The sequence below is a fragment of the Cygnus olor genome, chromosome 6 (genome assembly GCF_009769625.2).
Source record: "Cygnus olor isolate bCygOlo1 chromosome 6, bCygOlo1.pri.v2, whole genome shotgun sequence".
Classification (NCBI taxonomy): domain Eukaryota; kingdom Metazoa; phylum Chordata; class Aves; order Anseriformes; family Anatidae; genus Cygnus; species Cygnus olor.
Window position 1 is genome coordinate 1,913,895 of NC_049174.1, and position 13,672 is coordinate 1,927,566.

At 36.1% G+C, this 13,672-nt stretch overlaps 1 protein-coding gene across 1 annotated transcript in view; it reads left to right on the plus strand.

Moving 5' to 3' along the window:
* Positions 1–13,672, plus strand: part of DNAH7 (dynein axonemal heavy chain 7) — a 107,048-nt gene that overhangs the window by 5,098 nt on the left and 88,278 nt on the right. Inside the window, 12 exon segments of the mRNA XM_040561511.1 lie at positions 1,708–1,774; positions 2,245–2,353; positions 2,464–2,611; positions 2,952–3,036; positions 3,260–3,440; positions 3,863–3,935; positions 4,586–4,595; positions 6,626–6,836; positions 7,835–8,007; positions 9,264–9,539; positions 10,496–10,623; positions 10,796–10,874. Coding sequence (XP_040417445.1) covers positions 1,708–1,774; positions 2,245–2,353; positions 2,464–2,611; positions 2,952–3,036; positions 3,260–3,440; positions 3,863–3,935; positions 4,586–4,595; positions 6,626–6,836; positions 7,835–8,007; positions 9,264–9,539; positions 10,496–10,623; positions 10,796–10,874 — 1,540 coding nt within the window.

Here is a 13,672-nt window from a genome sequence, read left to right on the forward strand (position 1 = left end):
TCACACAATCTGTGGTATGGATTTTTTTTTTCTGTTGAATATATTATATGGCAGAGAAATAAATGGCTTCATATTTTCTCAGTAGATTTACAACTGCTCCAATTACCAGACAAATATCAGAGTTGTCATGTAGATCTTTCTGTATTGGTTATAATACTGGTGTTTGTTTTTTTTTTGTTTTTGTCATTCTAGCCTACAAGACTGTTAGTGCTGGTAGAATTTCAATGACTGTGTGTGAAAAATCTTGCACGTGTACCCTGCTTAGCTGGAAGATAGATTGGTGAGAGCAGTAACTAAGGTACTGAAAGAAATATGTGATTATTGTGGCAAAGTCTTAGTCACCTTTTCTGTGGTAGGCAAAAAACTAGATTAAAAATACCAGGATCTGCCTGCTTGGTGTTTTTGAGCACTCCTGTTCACCAGGCATTTTGATCTCTGTTCCAGGTGAATCCAGATGAGTTTAATATCTCATCTGGGGGTGGTGGTGGTGGAATTTCTGTTATTTGAAAGAGTAGTACTGTTGATTTGGAAACAGGATATTTCTTTGCTGTGTGACTCCCACCTCTTACAGCTAGTGGTAGGCAAGGAGTTTCTCCCCATTGTGCTCAGGGGAACTTCCTGGAGTGGGAATGTGTTTGCTCCTCTTTCTGAAGTTGGACCGTGTGTTTACACAGCAGGTCGGTTTATGAAGAGATTGCTAACAACTGATATGTATCTCTATACTTACTGTATCACTTTGTCAAATCCTGCTCTTTTGACAGAGGTTTTCTTTGGAGCCTGGTTTGATTTTTTTGTCTTGCTTCAGAATTGCAAAATTCATGTAAATACTTAAGTGCCTAAAACTTGGGGAGTTCTACGGCACAGCAGCTGTACTGCAAATGGTATTAAACCTGGCTTGCTTAAGGGTAGCTCACGTATGTATGCACAAACCTCCTCTGCTTTTATCTTTTCTCCATTCCACAGCCTTTGCATAAGAAACAAAGCAGGACTAGGACGGTAGTAGCATAGGTGCAGTGTTACTGCAAGCGCATCTGTATGAAAAGAGGTGGGGTGGGCAATGCTGGGGCATTGGTGGCAGGCTGAAACAAAGGACAAATGGAAGTATAGACAAAAGCACTCCTGGTAGCCAATTTTAAATAATTTTACAACTAGTCTGTCTTATTTGTTTTTAGTAAGCTGCTGTGCTAAAACATGATAGCCAGAATCCAGGGCATGGTCAGAGGGCAGTTTTGGACAGAGACTGCGTGGGGGGCGCTGAGGGGTCAGTGTTGTGGAAATGCAGAGAATCCTGGGCACTCCTAAATGGAAGTTTAGAAAAAAGGACCATTTTGTGTTTTTAAAAAATGTTGACTGATGAATCTGAATGAAAAACTGAATTGTATATCTATATTAGCTCATGGTATCTTTTAAGGCTTTAATGGAGATGTTGGCAAAAAGGTTACATAAATGCTTCCTAACATAAAACTAATTTTTTTTCAGAGCTGTGATTTGTCAAAGGTATTTGAGAAAGTTAAATTTTACATGAAAACATGCTAGAAAGAGTAGGGAAATTATATGAAATTGTATGTATAAAATTATTGTAAGAGTTGAAAAATGGAATTATAGCAAGATTACAAATTCAAGTATTCCAGGAGCCTAATATTAGTACTAATTAAAATGTTTGTGGTTTTCTTCCCCCCCCCCCCCCCCCCCCCCCCCCCCCCCCCCGGCTGGTCCAAGTGGCAAAGGGAAGTTGGCAAAGAGAAGAGTGAATTTACTGCCACAGTTGTCTCAGGTGGTTTTCTTGGATTTTTTATAGCTTTCATTTTCAAGTATGTATCACAGCATGTTTACGTAAAGACCGTTCAGATGTATGCTGAAGTGGAATCACGTATATTCACTGTCTCTGCGCTATATATCTGCATGCAGAGCATTATTGATATTTCAATATTTGGAAATACATTTCAATATTTTCAAAACTTTGAACATTTGAAAAAAATGTAGATATTTAAGTAAGGTATAAAACTAGAGAGTATAAGAACACTTACATATAAGTCTAATATGCTCATTTCTTGTGAGCTGGATATTTTGAAGTTTAGGGCAACATATAAGTAGTAGTTTATTGTATGATTTTTATGCTGCCTTATTTCTGCTATATATTAATTTTTTATTATTATTAGTTATTTTTTACTATGTTTAAGGTGTCATCAGTGTTAGAAAAACCTATGACAAATATAAAACTAAAATATAAAATATTTATTCCAGGCAAGATCTAAGCCACCATGGCAGCAGACTTGTCCTTTATTCCATATGAGTAAAGAACAAGAAGATGACGAATCAGAAGAGTTTACTGTAAAAAATGAATATCCACCTGGTAAGATTAGCAGTAGTTAGTTCTACTAATGAAAATCTTTCAGAAACTTAAGTAAATGTGCAATACATTTTAACTTTTTTTTTTTAACTTCAAAATGTACTTTCTGCAAGGAGAATATTTAAAGGCAAGATACAAGAGACCCAAGATACAGGATTCTAGAGCTGATGAAACTGGACCATCAATTTCTAAATTGCAGAGCAGCAGTCATCTGAAAAAAAAGCAAGAACGTTTCAGAAGTGCTCTTGTTAACATTATATTGTGAGTTTCCTTATCTTTGAATAATGTACTTTTCCTTTTTGATAAATGAATCAAATTTTTAAATAATTTTAAACGTTCTAAGATTACAAAGCAAAAGAAAGTTTGTATGAACTACATCACTGACTTTAAAAGCTGAAACTTAGGAGGTGAAATACAAACTTGGTCAGATGCTTCAGTGTTCTTTTTGAGTCAGAATGTCTTGTGCTTGTTGTAAAATTTTGCCAGTTACCTTTTTTTTCAGAATGGACATATAGGGTGACTATGTATTACTTATGCCAGTAAAATGTATCAAAGAATGTGATGTATGCTCTTCTGTTTATTTGTTTTGTTTTTATGTCAGGCAGGAAGACCTTCCTGAAGAACCCCGTGATGGAATCCAGCCTCCAATATCAGATTCTTCTACACCAATAGAGAAAGATATTGTGGTAGCTAAAGACTGTTTTCAAGAATATTTAATGAAAAATAGTGCTAGCCATTTATTGTAAAAATTGACAAGATGATTGATACAATGACAGAATTGTGAAAACAAAAAAGCACTTAGCGCTAATTACGTTTATTTTTGCTAAATAAGCCCATGTGTCAGTGAAACATGCTCTAGCAATGGCTATCTGGTAATGGACTTGAGCAATGCAATCTTTTATCCTGCAGAAATACTACTATTACATTCACCATGGAATTAATACAAGAAATGTAGTCCCACTGGATGAATCGTGGCTAGATCACATCTTAGCTTTAATTCCGCATCATCTGAAAGTATTTGATGAACACGTACGTTCATTGACAGATGAAATGAAAGAAGACTATTTTCTGAGTGTGAAAAAGGCTATAGGTACATTTCTAGTATTTTATTCTTGTTTTATCCTAAGTTGCTAATACTCAGAAATGTTTGTTATCAAGTTCTGGTCACTGCTGAGAGCAACCAATGTGGAAGGATTATATGAAGTGCTCTCCTAGATGTTAGAGGTGCATTTTAACAAAAATAATATAATGATTTTCTTACCCTTGTAAGGTTGAAAGTGAATGTTATTCAATATTTTTGATCTTTCAAAACTTAAAAAAAACCAACACATTATTTTATTTTGCAAAGCCCTTTTTAATAGTATAACTTTCTACTAAATCTATTTTCATGTGTATCCAAGTAAAACCATTCATTTCAATGAGCTGTGCATTTTGGTAATCTTTATTCCTTTTATAAGCTTATTCTCGTCTTGGTATTTTATTTTACTTTTTTTTCTTTTACACTTTTTTCAGTTGACTTTATTTTAAGAGATACCAGAGAGAAAGAAGACAAGAAGAAGGATTCTCTTCTACCTCATCATGCAGAGTAAGAAAATATATTTATTCAAAAACACTGACAGGAGAACAGTGGGGTAGAACAGCATGGGTAAGGAATAGTCTTAGGTAGTGTTACTCGGTGTCAGCTGGAGCACTACACAAAACAGTAACAGTAAATAAGATTTAGTTATTAGTTATCTAAGTTCAAGTAATGATTATATAGCATCTCTGGAAAAACCCTGAAAAACATGTATCTACCTTGAATAATTGTTTGGAATTAATTTTGTTTTTGCAGTGGTTAACTAGTAAGAAATCTCCCATTTAACCCCACAGCATTTGAAAATGGGATATAGCAGGGCAAATCCTTGTGTATAACTTGCGTTGTAATCGATGGAACAATGCCCTGTTTTGCACTGATTTCACTGAAGCTTTGTATTGTTTACAGATTGTTACATTTTGGCTCAATACATACAGGTTTAAGAATGTAGTAAATACAGACTTTTTGTCTCTCACAGCAGTTCACCAAAATGTAGTAAAACATTAATAGGTGCCTAGCTTTTTTGGCTGGGTTATCTAGCATGTAGCAACCTTCATGTTCGAGTGGGCAGATGCAGTACTTTAGATGTGGTTCTAGTGGCCAGTACTTTAGAGTAAGGGACTATCTTCATTCCATTCACATTTGCCTTAAAATCTCTGCAGGCTACTGAAAGTGAGTATAGCACTATTCCCAGGGTCACACATCTGCCCAGCGTGGACCAGCCTAGTATCAACTTTTCTAGAACATATTTTATTTCTTACTGAGATTTGAAAGTAAAGAGGTACCTATTCCATAGGTATAGGCTTGAACTGGTAAATAAATTTGCCTTGTAGGTGCATGAAATCTTACGAATACTGTAGAAACAGAATATGTCCGCTTAAATCAACCAGATTCTGCTTTGGGGGTATAACAAAACCAGAAAAGGTTTTGTTATAAATAATATTTCTGGCCTGTGGTTTGAGGTATAAGCTTTTAAATACCAAATGGCAGGCTTTAGAGTATATAGGAGGGTGGCTGTGACACATATTACTTAGGCAATTTGCATCTTGAAAAGAGGAGTAATATAATAATAATTCATTGTTTTATATTCCCTGGGTAAGAGGCCATCCTACAATTTCTGACTTTGAAGATCTTTCATGTCTCCTAAGAACTGTTATTTTGTAGGACATCACATTAGTTTGTATGTAAGCTTATGTCACACACTTGCACACCAAACTCAAAGTATAAAATTATCCTACTAGAATAGTCATCAGTAAAACAGTTTTATTCTGTTAACAGTACTTGAAGTATGATCTTTATTCTTAAGATATATTAGTTTTTTTAACCTAACTCCCTATAAACACTTTCTGTCTCCTATAGAATACAGATTTATTAAAAAATGGATTAAAATTTTGTATCAGAATTTGAAGATGGAAAAAAAAACTTACAAACATGACTTATTTGTCAGGAATGTTTTTGATTTTCCCTTGGAACTGTGCTATTCTGTTGGAAATAAAGTGTTTCAGTATCTTGTGAACTGAGGTTACATTTGTCTACACATGGAACCGTGGTCAATTTCTTCCATCTTACTGTTTTTCTCCTTCTAAGATGCATCATTTTTTATTTTTTCTATCAAAGTAAAATCTTGGAGAGGTGTAATGTCTGAATAAATTCTTAGATTAGTTTTTCATAAAACAGCATGAAAAATCATCATTACTGTTTGAGAACCTAATGGTATTCTCTCTCATGCACTCAATGTTTGTCTAATTTTGGCACTTAATTCTTTTGGTGGGAATACGTGCTGGAGCATTCTCATTCCTGCCATACCCTAATGCCAGGGTTGTTTTTGAATGAAAATTGCCAAAACAGTGTCAATAAAGCACTGCTTATGCAGTTTAGCACATGGTCAACCGAAACAGTTGAAGGAGGCTTGTCAAGAGGCTTGTATGGGGGAATAGCTAAGTTGTTAATTAGGAATTGCCCTAAGTGTGAGATAGTTGCTGATTTGCTCAGTGGTACTTCTGATTGTTTGCAGTAGCAGAAGCCAGAATTACTTTACTGGCAGAAGTTTAGGGTGCTACAGTTTTGCAGATGTCTAAGTGGCTAGTTTAACACTTTTTGGAGCCTTGTCTAAATTCCTTATGGTAATAACCAGGCTGTGCTTTAGAGAGCTTAATTGTTTTTTTCAGTTTTTATTTTTTTTATTTCTGGCCTTGAAGATATCTTTTTGTTCTTAACTGAAGTCTGCCCATCTCTGTGCTTTCTTCCTTCCTGTTTCCCTCCAGTACCAGAGCCAATTTCATTTTCACTAAGGGGGTGACTGGGCAGAATTCCCCATGGAATGCTTTCGCATTTTAACTTCTACTGAGGTTACAAGGCTTGCATAAGGTACTGCATAGCCCCTGGAACTACACTGCCTGTGAACCCTTTCCGTTTTCTGTTTACCTGAGAAATAGAAGACGAAAGCAATTTACCAATTTAATCTATCTTAATAGATAAAATAAAACATATAAAAACATATTTTGAATATGGTTCCATAATAGTAGATAATATTTTCAGAGACATGTTTCCTTTGAATGTAAAGATACTACTGTATGAGCTAATTAAATTAAACTAGTTTCCCAAGTATACTGCAACATATTTTGAATGCATGCAGTATGTACCTGTACAGCAATTAACTTAAAACTACAGGTTTATTCATGCTAATCACTTGAAAAACTTAGCAATATTGTATTCTTTTAAGGTGGCTTCCAGAAGTACAGAAAATCTTTTACCAAGGTAATAAAAGAAAACAAATACCCAGCAATGCCAGCACTGCTAAATTAGAGTCTTTCTTCAGTTGTGCTGCCACTTTAATGACTCGTCAACTGCAACATTTACTTGTACATTCTGTTCAGGACTTTACAGATTTAATTGTTCAACCTGCAATAAGTAGTCTTTCATATTCATACTAGAAACGTTACTTATCTATGTACCTACGTTTTTTTTTCCTGTTTATTTCACTTGTGGGGAAAAAAAAAGGCATGAACTCTGGTTGCCTTCTTGGGGAAAAAATGATACAAATATTTTAGAAATGCATTGTTTATTAAATGGAGTTTAAAAAACAAACACTTAAGTCAGAAAGGAAATACTGGCATTTTAAATCTGGTAACACGCAGGAAGACACCACAGTCAGTTAGACTTACAATAGGAATTCATTAGTATAAAAGTCGCAGGCATCTTGCACAGTTCTACTGCAAGAACTATAGAGGTATGTCTATAATCCCCATCTGTGAAAAAGGTTTATCTTCTCTCTACTATTAGTAGGTACCTATTACATGCTTTGGCAGACTAGTTCTTGGGCAAAAAAAAATTAAGCAACAAGAGAGTGTTTCTTTTGCACTCACACCATGTCTATTGTGGAGATAAACATTTCTCCTTGATGTTTGATGTTTTGGAGTGTAACCGGATCTTTGTTTAGCTTCTGTTAATAAAGCCTCGCCCTCAAATATTCACAGAACTCTGGCTCCAAATATTGAGGAAAAAATATGCAGAGAATCTAAGGAAGTAAGGAATCATACTGTGGAAGTACATGTTTTCATTCCTCCTTCATATATTCCTACACTTGTGGGGGTTGCTACTGTAAAGTAACTCTGTTGTTGGTCTGCAAACAACTTCATAAAAGTTTTTGACTGGTGTAAAGAGGATGCCTCTTGTGTCAACTAAAAATGATATTGTATTTCATCTTAATATCCATTTTACATTAATTTTATCAGAGAGATTTCCAATTTGCACAAGTATTTTTACTGAGATTAATATTTGTCATATGCAGTTAAAATCTTGACAATTCAAGATGCATATGCTGGAGTAATTCTTAATGATCCTTTGATACTTTCTACATGATTTAGGTTAACTAATATTTTACTGTTTTTATTTTTTTTGTTAGAAATCAGTCTGAGCCTACAAACACCCAAGTTTCATACTGAGGGTAACCCTTGAGAATGACCGTATTAAATTTGAACCTGACTTTAACGACTATGAGGATATATTACTGAATGTCTATACTGTTATGATTAATGCTGTCAGTGATATACCAAGAATTGAGACCAAATTATTCTCTAAGTGCGTAAGAAATTACAATCCTCATGGTTTTTGTTTTGTTAATATACTGTTGCTACATTTACTTTGTGGGTATTTTAATGAATAGTTCTACTGTCAGAGCTCACAGTAATATGGTAATATCCTTTCAGGATATTTGGAACATTTTGAAATAATTTTATTATCAGAAGGCCCAATCACTATTTTCTAAGCAAATAAAAAGCCATCAGCTATTTTCCAACAGCAGCTATTACAAATGTATTATATGCTAAAAAAAAAAAAAAGATGCATTCAAATTTTAAAGATATTTCTGCAGGATTCTGGAAATGTCTCCTATTTTGACACTGGAAGGTATTGTCATTTTAAATATAGAATCTCGTGAGTAGACTATATTAAAAAAAAAACACATAATTTTACAGCAGTTTCAATTTTACCTGTTTTGTACATATTAAAGTGTTAGGTCAAACAGGAAACAATCCAGGTTAAGTAAAAAAAATATTTTGTGAAATAATTTTAAATTATATTTTTTTAATCTACTTGCTTTGGAATTGTGTATTGTTTTCAGTGTAGGAACCTTACTTTCTAGTTTAGAGAGAGTGAAAGGAACCATACCTGCGGTGCATCTTGACCATTTCCCAGAGAGCTATGGAAAGTGAACATTTCTATTGAAGGAATAGCATTTGGAGATTCTGTTGCCTTTTCTACTTAGCACCAACTTTAATTTTAAATAAAGATACCAACCCTCAACATTTCTGTTAATATGCTTAAAAGCATAACCAACCAAGCAGAAATCTGAATAGCAGTGCTATTCTTTATAAAAGCACTAATCAATAAGCTGTGAAAAGATGAATGGAAAGAAACATCTCAAGCATGTCTAAATGCACAGGAGCAAGGCTTTATAGCTTCTGAGTGTTTGCAGGAAAGTGTTTTCCATAGTTCTAACCTGGAAAAATAAAGTCAATGTTGACTAAAATTGTTGATGCATTTGTTTGGGCTGGACTAGTATGTAAAATTGTGAGTTTCTGGATGAAGCAGCACTTACTTCTTGCTTGTTAGAGGCAGAGTTCCATAACCTAGGATTCAAAAAAATTGGGAGTAGCATTTAAATCACTCTGTATAAAAAATATAATTTGTAATCAAACTTTAATTAGAAAGACTTTAAAGTAACATTTAATTGATTTTTCTTCTATCCTGTTAATCTTCCAAATATAGCTGATCTGCAAAAATATAACTTGAAGTAACTTGAAAATGTGGTATATTTGTGTTTGTTTATTTTCCCCAAAGCCAAAAGGTGAGTCTCCATCAACTGTTTTGAAACCTGTTATCCTAGATGAGATCTTGGACAAACATAAGAAAATGATCAGAGAAGAAATTATCAAAGAAAGCATTGCACCTGTCAAACACCTCAAGCTGTATGATAAGTATAGCTTCCTGATAAACAAACAAGTTGAACAAGATATTGATCAATTCCTGACCGAGGAACATACCTTTGAAGAAATGAAAGGGGAAATTATAAAATACCAGAAACTCAGTAAGGAAATAAAATATACTTCTAGGAAGGTAAATTATAATAATATTCATAAAGAGATATGGACATAATTTTAACACTGATCTTCTACTAAGAATGTCAAATTTGGTAATAATTAGGTGTGAGATAATTAAAGTGAAATAAATTAGTCTTTTCACAAAAATATTTTTTCATGAGTTAGTACTTCTGGGGTGTATTAGCCCTACTTCAGTGAGACATAGTTCTTTTTACTAAGTGTTCTTAGGGGACTTGTAAAGGCATTCAGAGTATGTTCCTCCTGGATGTGAAGGCACAAAAGAAAGAGTGGGTCTGATCCCAACCCAAATTCCTTCCAAGCGTCAAAGGCAGATAGAGGATCCTTAACATGATCCACTTCTTTTTTTGTCTCTATAAGGAGACAAAAAACAGGTGGCAAGAATCCTTTGCTCTCACATTCAGAAAAACAATTTGAAGTGGTTTTCTGTAAACTGTTTCTCTTCTAGCATTCAGTGCTGACCTCTGTTCTGGAAAAACTAGTACTTACAGGCTTGTCATGATGGCTTCTGTGTATGGAAGTCAAGCTCATTTGCTCACTAGTCAAAGAAAGCGTTGGATTCTGAGACTCCCTGGGAGGCAAAGTCCCCTTTTAATCCTGAGAAATGTCACATATCCATGTGTTTCCAAGAGAAAAGCAAGATTACATTTTAGATGCATCTCAAACTCTCTAATTTCACCAGACAATATTCCTCTTACAGAGAATAGATGCCCTTCTTATATGAGGCTATAGTTTGTCAAGATTGAAAGCAATAGAAGTAAAATTTATATAAAATTTGACATGCACATACAGAAGAACTGTTATTCATAACTATATATTTTTTTTTCTTTTCTTCATTGGAAAGTTTTAAGAGCATTTTTTGATTTGACTAAATTCCTGACATTCTGCTTAAGATAGTGAAGGAAAATAGGTACAAGCTGTTCAGCATTCTGCTAACTTAAATTTGTACTGCAGTATCTCCATCTAGGAATGTTTGAGCTGCATTGTGATGAATTAATAAATGCTTTGGTAAAGCAAGCAGATAATATTTGTGAAAAAGTTATTGCAAAAACGTTCAAAGATCATCAAGACATAAGTGTGAGGTAACTGTCAAACTGAAAACATGTATTGAAATGTATTCAATTTTGCTTCCACTGTTGAACTTTTATAATCCTTAAAGCATACATTAATCTAATTTTTGCTTTTATATGTGATTTGTCTAAGGGTGGTTAAAGCAAAACACACACTGAATAGTTTATTTTATATATTTTTCAGACTATGTGATGAGTTTGAGAGAATATTGGAAAAAGCCCTTACTACTCCATCTAATACGCAGGAACTAATGGAACTTAAGGTACTCTCTCGTTTTTAATGAGTCCAAGCAAGAAGTAGCTACCAGTACTATTACTCTGTCCTTGAGTAGTAGCATAGTTGCAAGTTGCTACTATGTAGCAACTAAGTATGCATCTATGCTACTAAGTAGCATAGATGCAAGTTGCTCACATTATGTGTGTGATTCTGGACCTGTTAAAGTCACTGGTGCTGTATATTACAAAATAACAAAGGACAGATCATCTTTGGCCATGACATGTGGGATATCACATTTGGCTAAATGTGATTAGCCTGACTCATATATACAGCCAAACTCTTTTCCCCACCAGAACATCATGCTTGCAATCAGACTACCTATTTGGAACAGTCCTTTGTCTCTGCTGTCACTTGTCCTGTGGCATTGCTGAAAAGAGTGCCAGTAGGTTCGGACCAAAACCCTGTAATGCAACAGTCTTCAGAGTAGGGTATGTGGACCCCAGGGGTTGTACAACACAATCCATTGGGGTGTATGAAGGAAATATTAGAACTCACTTTTTTTTTTTTTATCTAAAACATGAGAAAGAAATTAATCTTTAACAATATTTAATATATAGATTGACACTGGTGCCCTCACTTGGTCTGTTTATCAGAGGGTTTTGTGTCATGTGCATACATGAGGTGTCCTGAGGGAAGATTGGTTGTTCCACAGTGTAAAGGGGTTTGCAGTGGCACTCTCACTTTCAGCATGTTATGATGTATTGCAGTTTGTGTGTTCAGTGTCACACAAATCCACGAATAAATGGTTTTACAGATAATATTATCTAATTTTAACTAACCTAACCATCGTGAAATGGGCAAGTGGCTTACAAAGATTACTACAGAGAAACTGTGGCTTGAAGATAATACTAATGTCATGAGCACAAGCATTGTATAAGAAAATGGCAGAGCTGGTGATTCTAGTATGAGCTCTTTGTCAGCCATGTTATGAGGTAAAAATAATGATGGTTTAATCAGATTTGACAAGAAGTTGGCCAAAAAGCCACTGCTTTGACTAGAATAATAAAAAAAAAAAGGCTTCTGGTAGGGTTACAGAGAGCACCACACATGAAATTCATTCACAGTGTCATTCATAGGCATGCTGTAAAGTACTTGATAATTACTGAGGCATAAAAGGCATTAGTAAAACCAATTGTTCTCAGGGTACCTAGTTCTTTGAGTTTGGAAGATGGTGACCGGGAGCAAGATGATGCCTATATAATTCAATGGGAAACTGTAAGTGACCTCCTCCATGTTTTGAATGTTCGTCAGTCTATGGGGCTGGACAAGACTCACCCAACAGTACTGAAGGATTTGTCAGAAGTGCTTGCCAAGCCCATGTCAGTAATTTACCAGCAGTCCTGGCTAACCAGGGGGTTCCTGTTTGACAGAAGGTTAACCAATGAAACTCTGATCTACAAGGAGAGCAGGAAGGAGGATCCAGGGAATTACAGGCCTGTCAGTCTGACCTTGGTCCCAGGGACTGTTATGGAGCAGATCATCTTGACTGCCATCATACGGCATATAGGGGACAATCAAGTGATCAGAAGCAGACAGCATGGGTTTATGAAGTGCAGGTCCAGTCTTACTAACCTGATCTCCTTTTATGACAAGAATACCTACTTAGCAGATGTGGGAAAAGCTATTGACATCATTTACTTTGATTTTAGTAAAGTATTTGACACCATTTCCCACACTACTCTTCTGGAGATACTGGCTGCTCATGGTTTGGATGGGTACATGGTTCGCTGGGTGAAGAACAGGCTGGTTGGCTAGGTTCAGAGAGTCATACTGAAAGGAGTTCAATCCAATTTGTGCCTGGTCACCAGTGGCTTCCCCCAGGGCTCAGTCTCGGGGCCAGTTTTACTTTAAGATTTTTGTCAATGATCTGGATGAGGGGATTGAGTGCATCCTCAGTAAGTTCACAGATGATGCCAAATTAGGTGGGACTATTGGTCTGCTTGAAGTTAGGAAGGCTTTGCAGAGGGATCTGCATAGGCTAGACTGGGGGGCCAGGTCTAGTCACATGGCATTCAACAGGGCTAAGTACCATGTCCTGCACTTGGGCCTTAACAAACCAATTGAGAGATACAGGCTTTAAGAAGATTGACTGGAAAGTTGCCCAGCAGAAAAGTACATGGGGATGTTGCTCAACAGCAGGCTGAGCGAGCATGGGCCAGTAGTGGGCCCAGGTGGCCAAGAAGACCAATGGCATCCTGGCCTGTATCAGAAATATTGTGGCCAGCAGGACTTGGGAAGAGATTGTGCCTTTGTATACAGCACTGGTGAGAGTGCACATTGAACACTGCATTCAGTTTGGGGCCCCTCGCTACCAGAAGGATATAGAGTTGCTTGAGTATGTACAGAGAACAGCAACGAAGCTGGTGAAGGGACTAGAAAAATCTATGAGGAGCAGCTGAGGGAACTGGGGTTGTTTAGTCTGGAGGAGAGGAGGGGAGACCTCATCACACTCTACAACTACCTGAAAGGACGTTGCGGCGATGAGGATGTCAGTCTCTTTTCTCAGGTGACAAGTGATAGAATGCAAGGAGATGGTCTCAAGTTGCACCAGGGGTTGTTTAGATTGGATATTAGGAAGAATTTCTTCATGGGGAGGGTGGTTTAAGCATTGGAATGGGCTGTCCAGGGAGGTGGTGGAGTCCCCATCCCTGGAGGTATTTAAAAGATATGTGGATGTAGCACTGAGGGGCATGGTTTAGTGATGGGACTCAGTAGGTTAGGCTGATTGTTGAACTTGATGATCTTGAAGGCCTTTTCCAACCTAAATGATTCTCTGATGCTCTG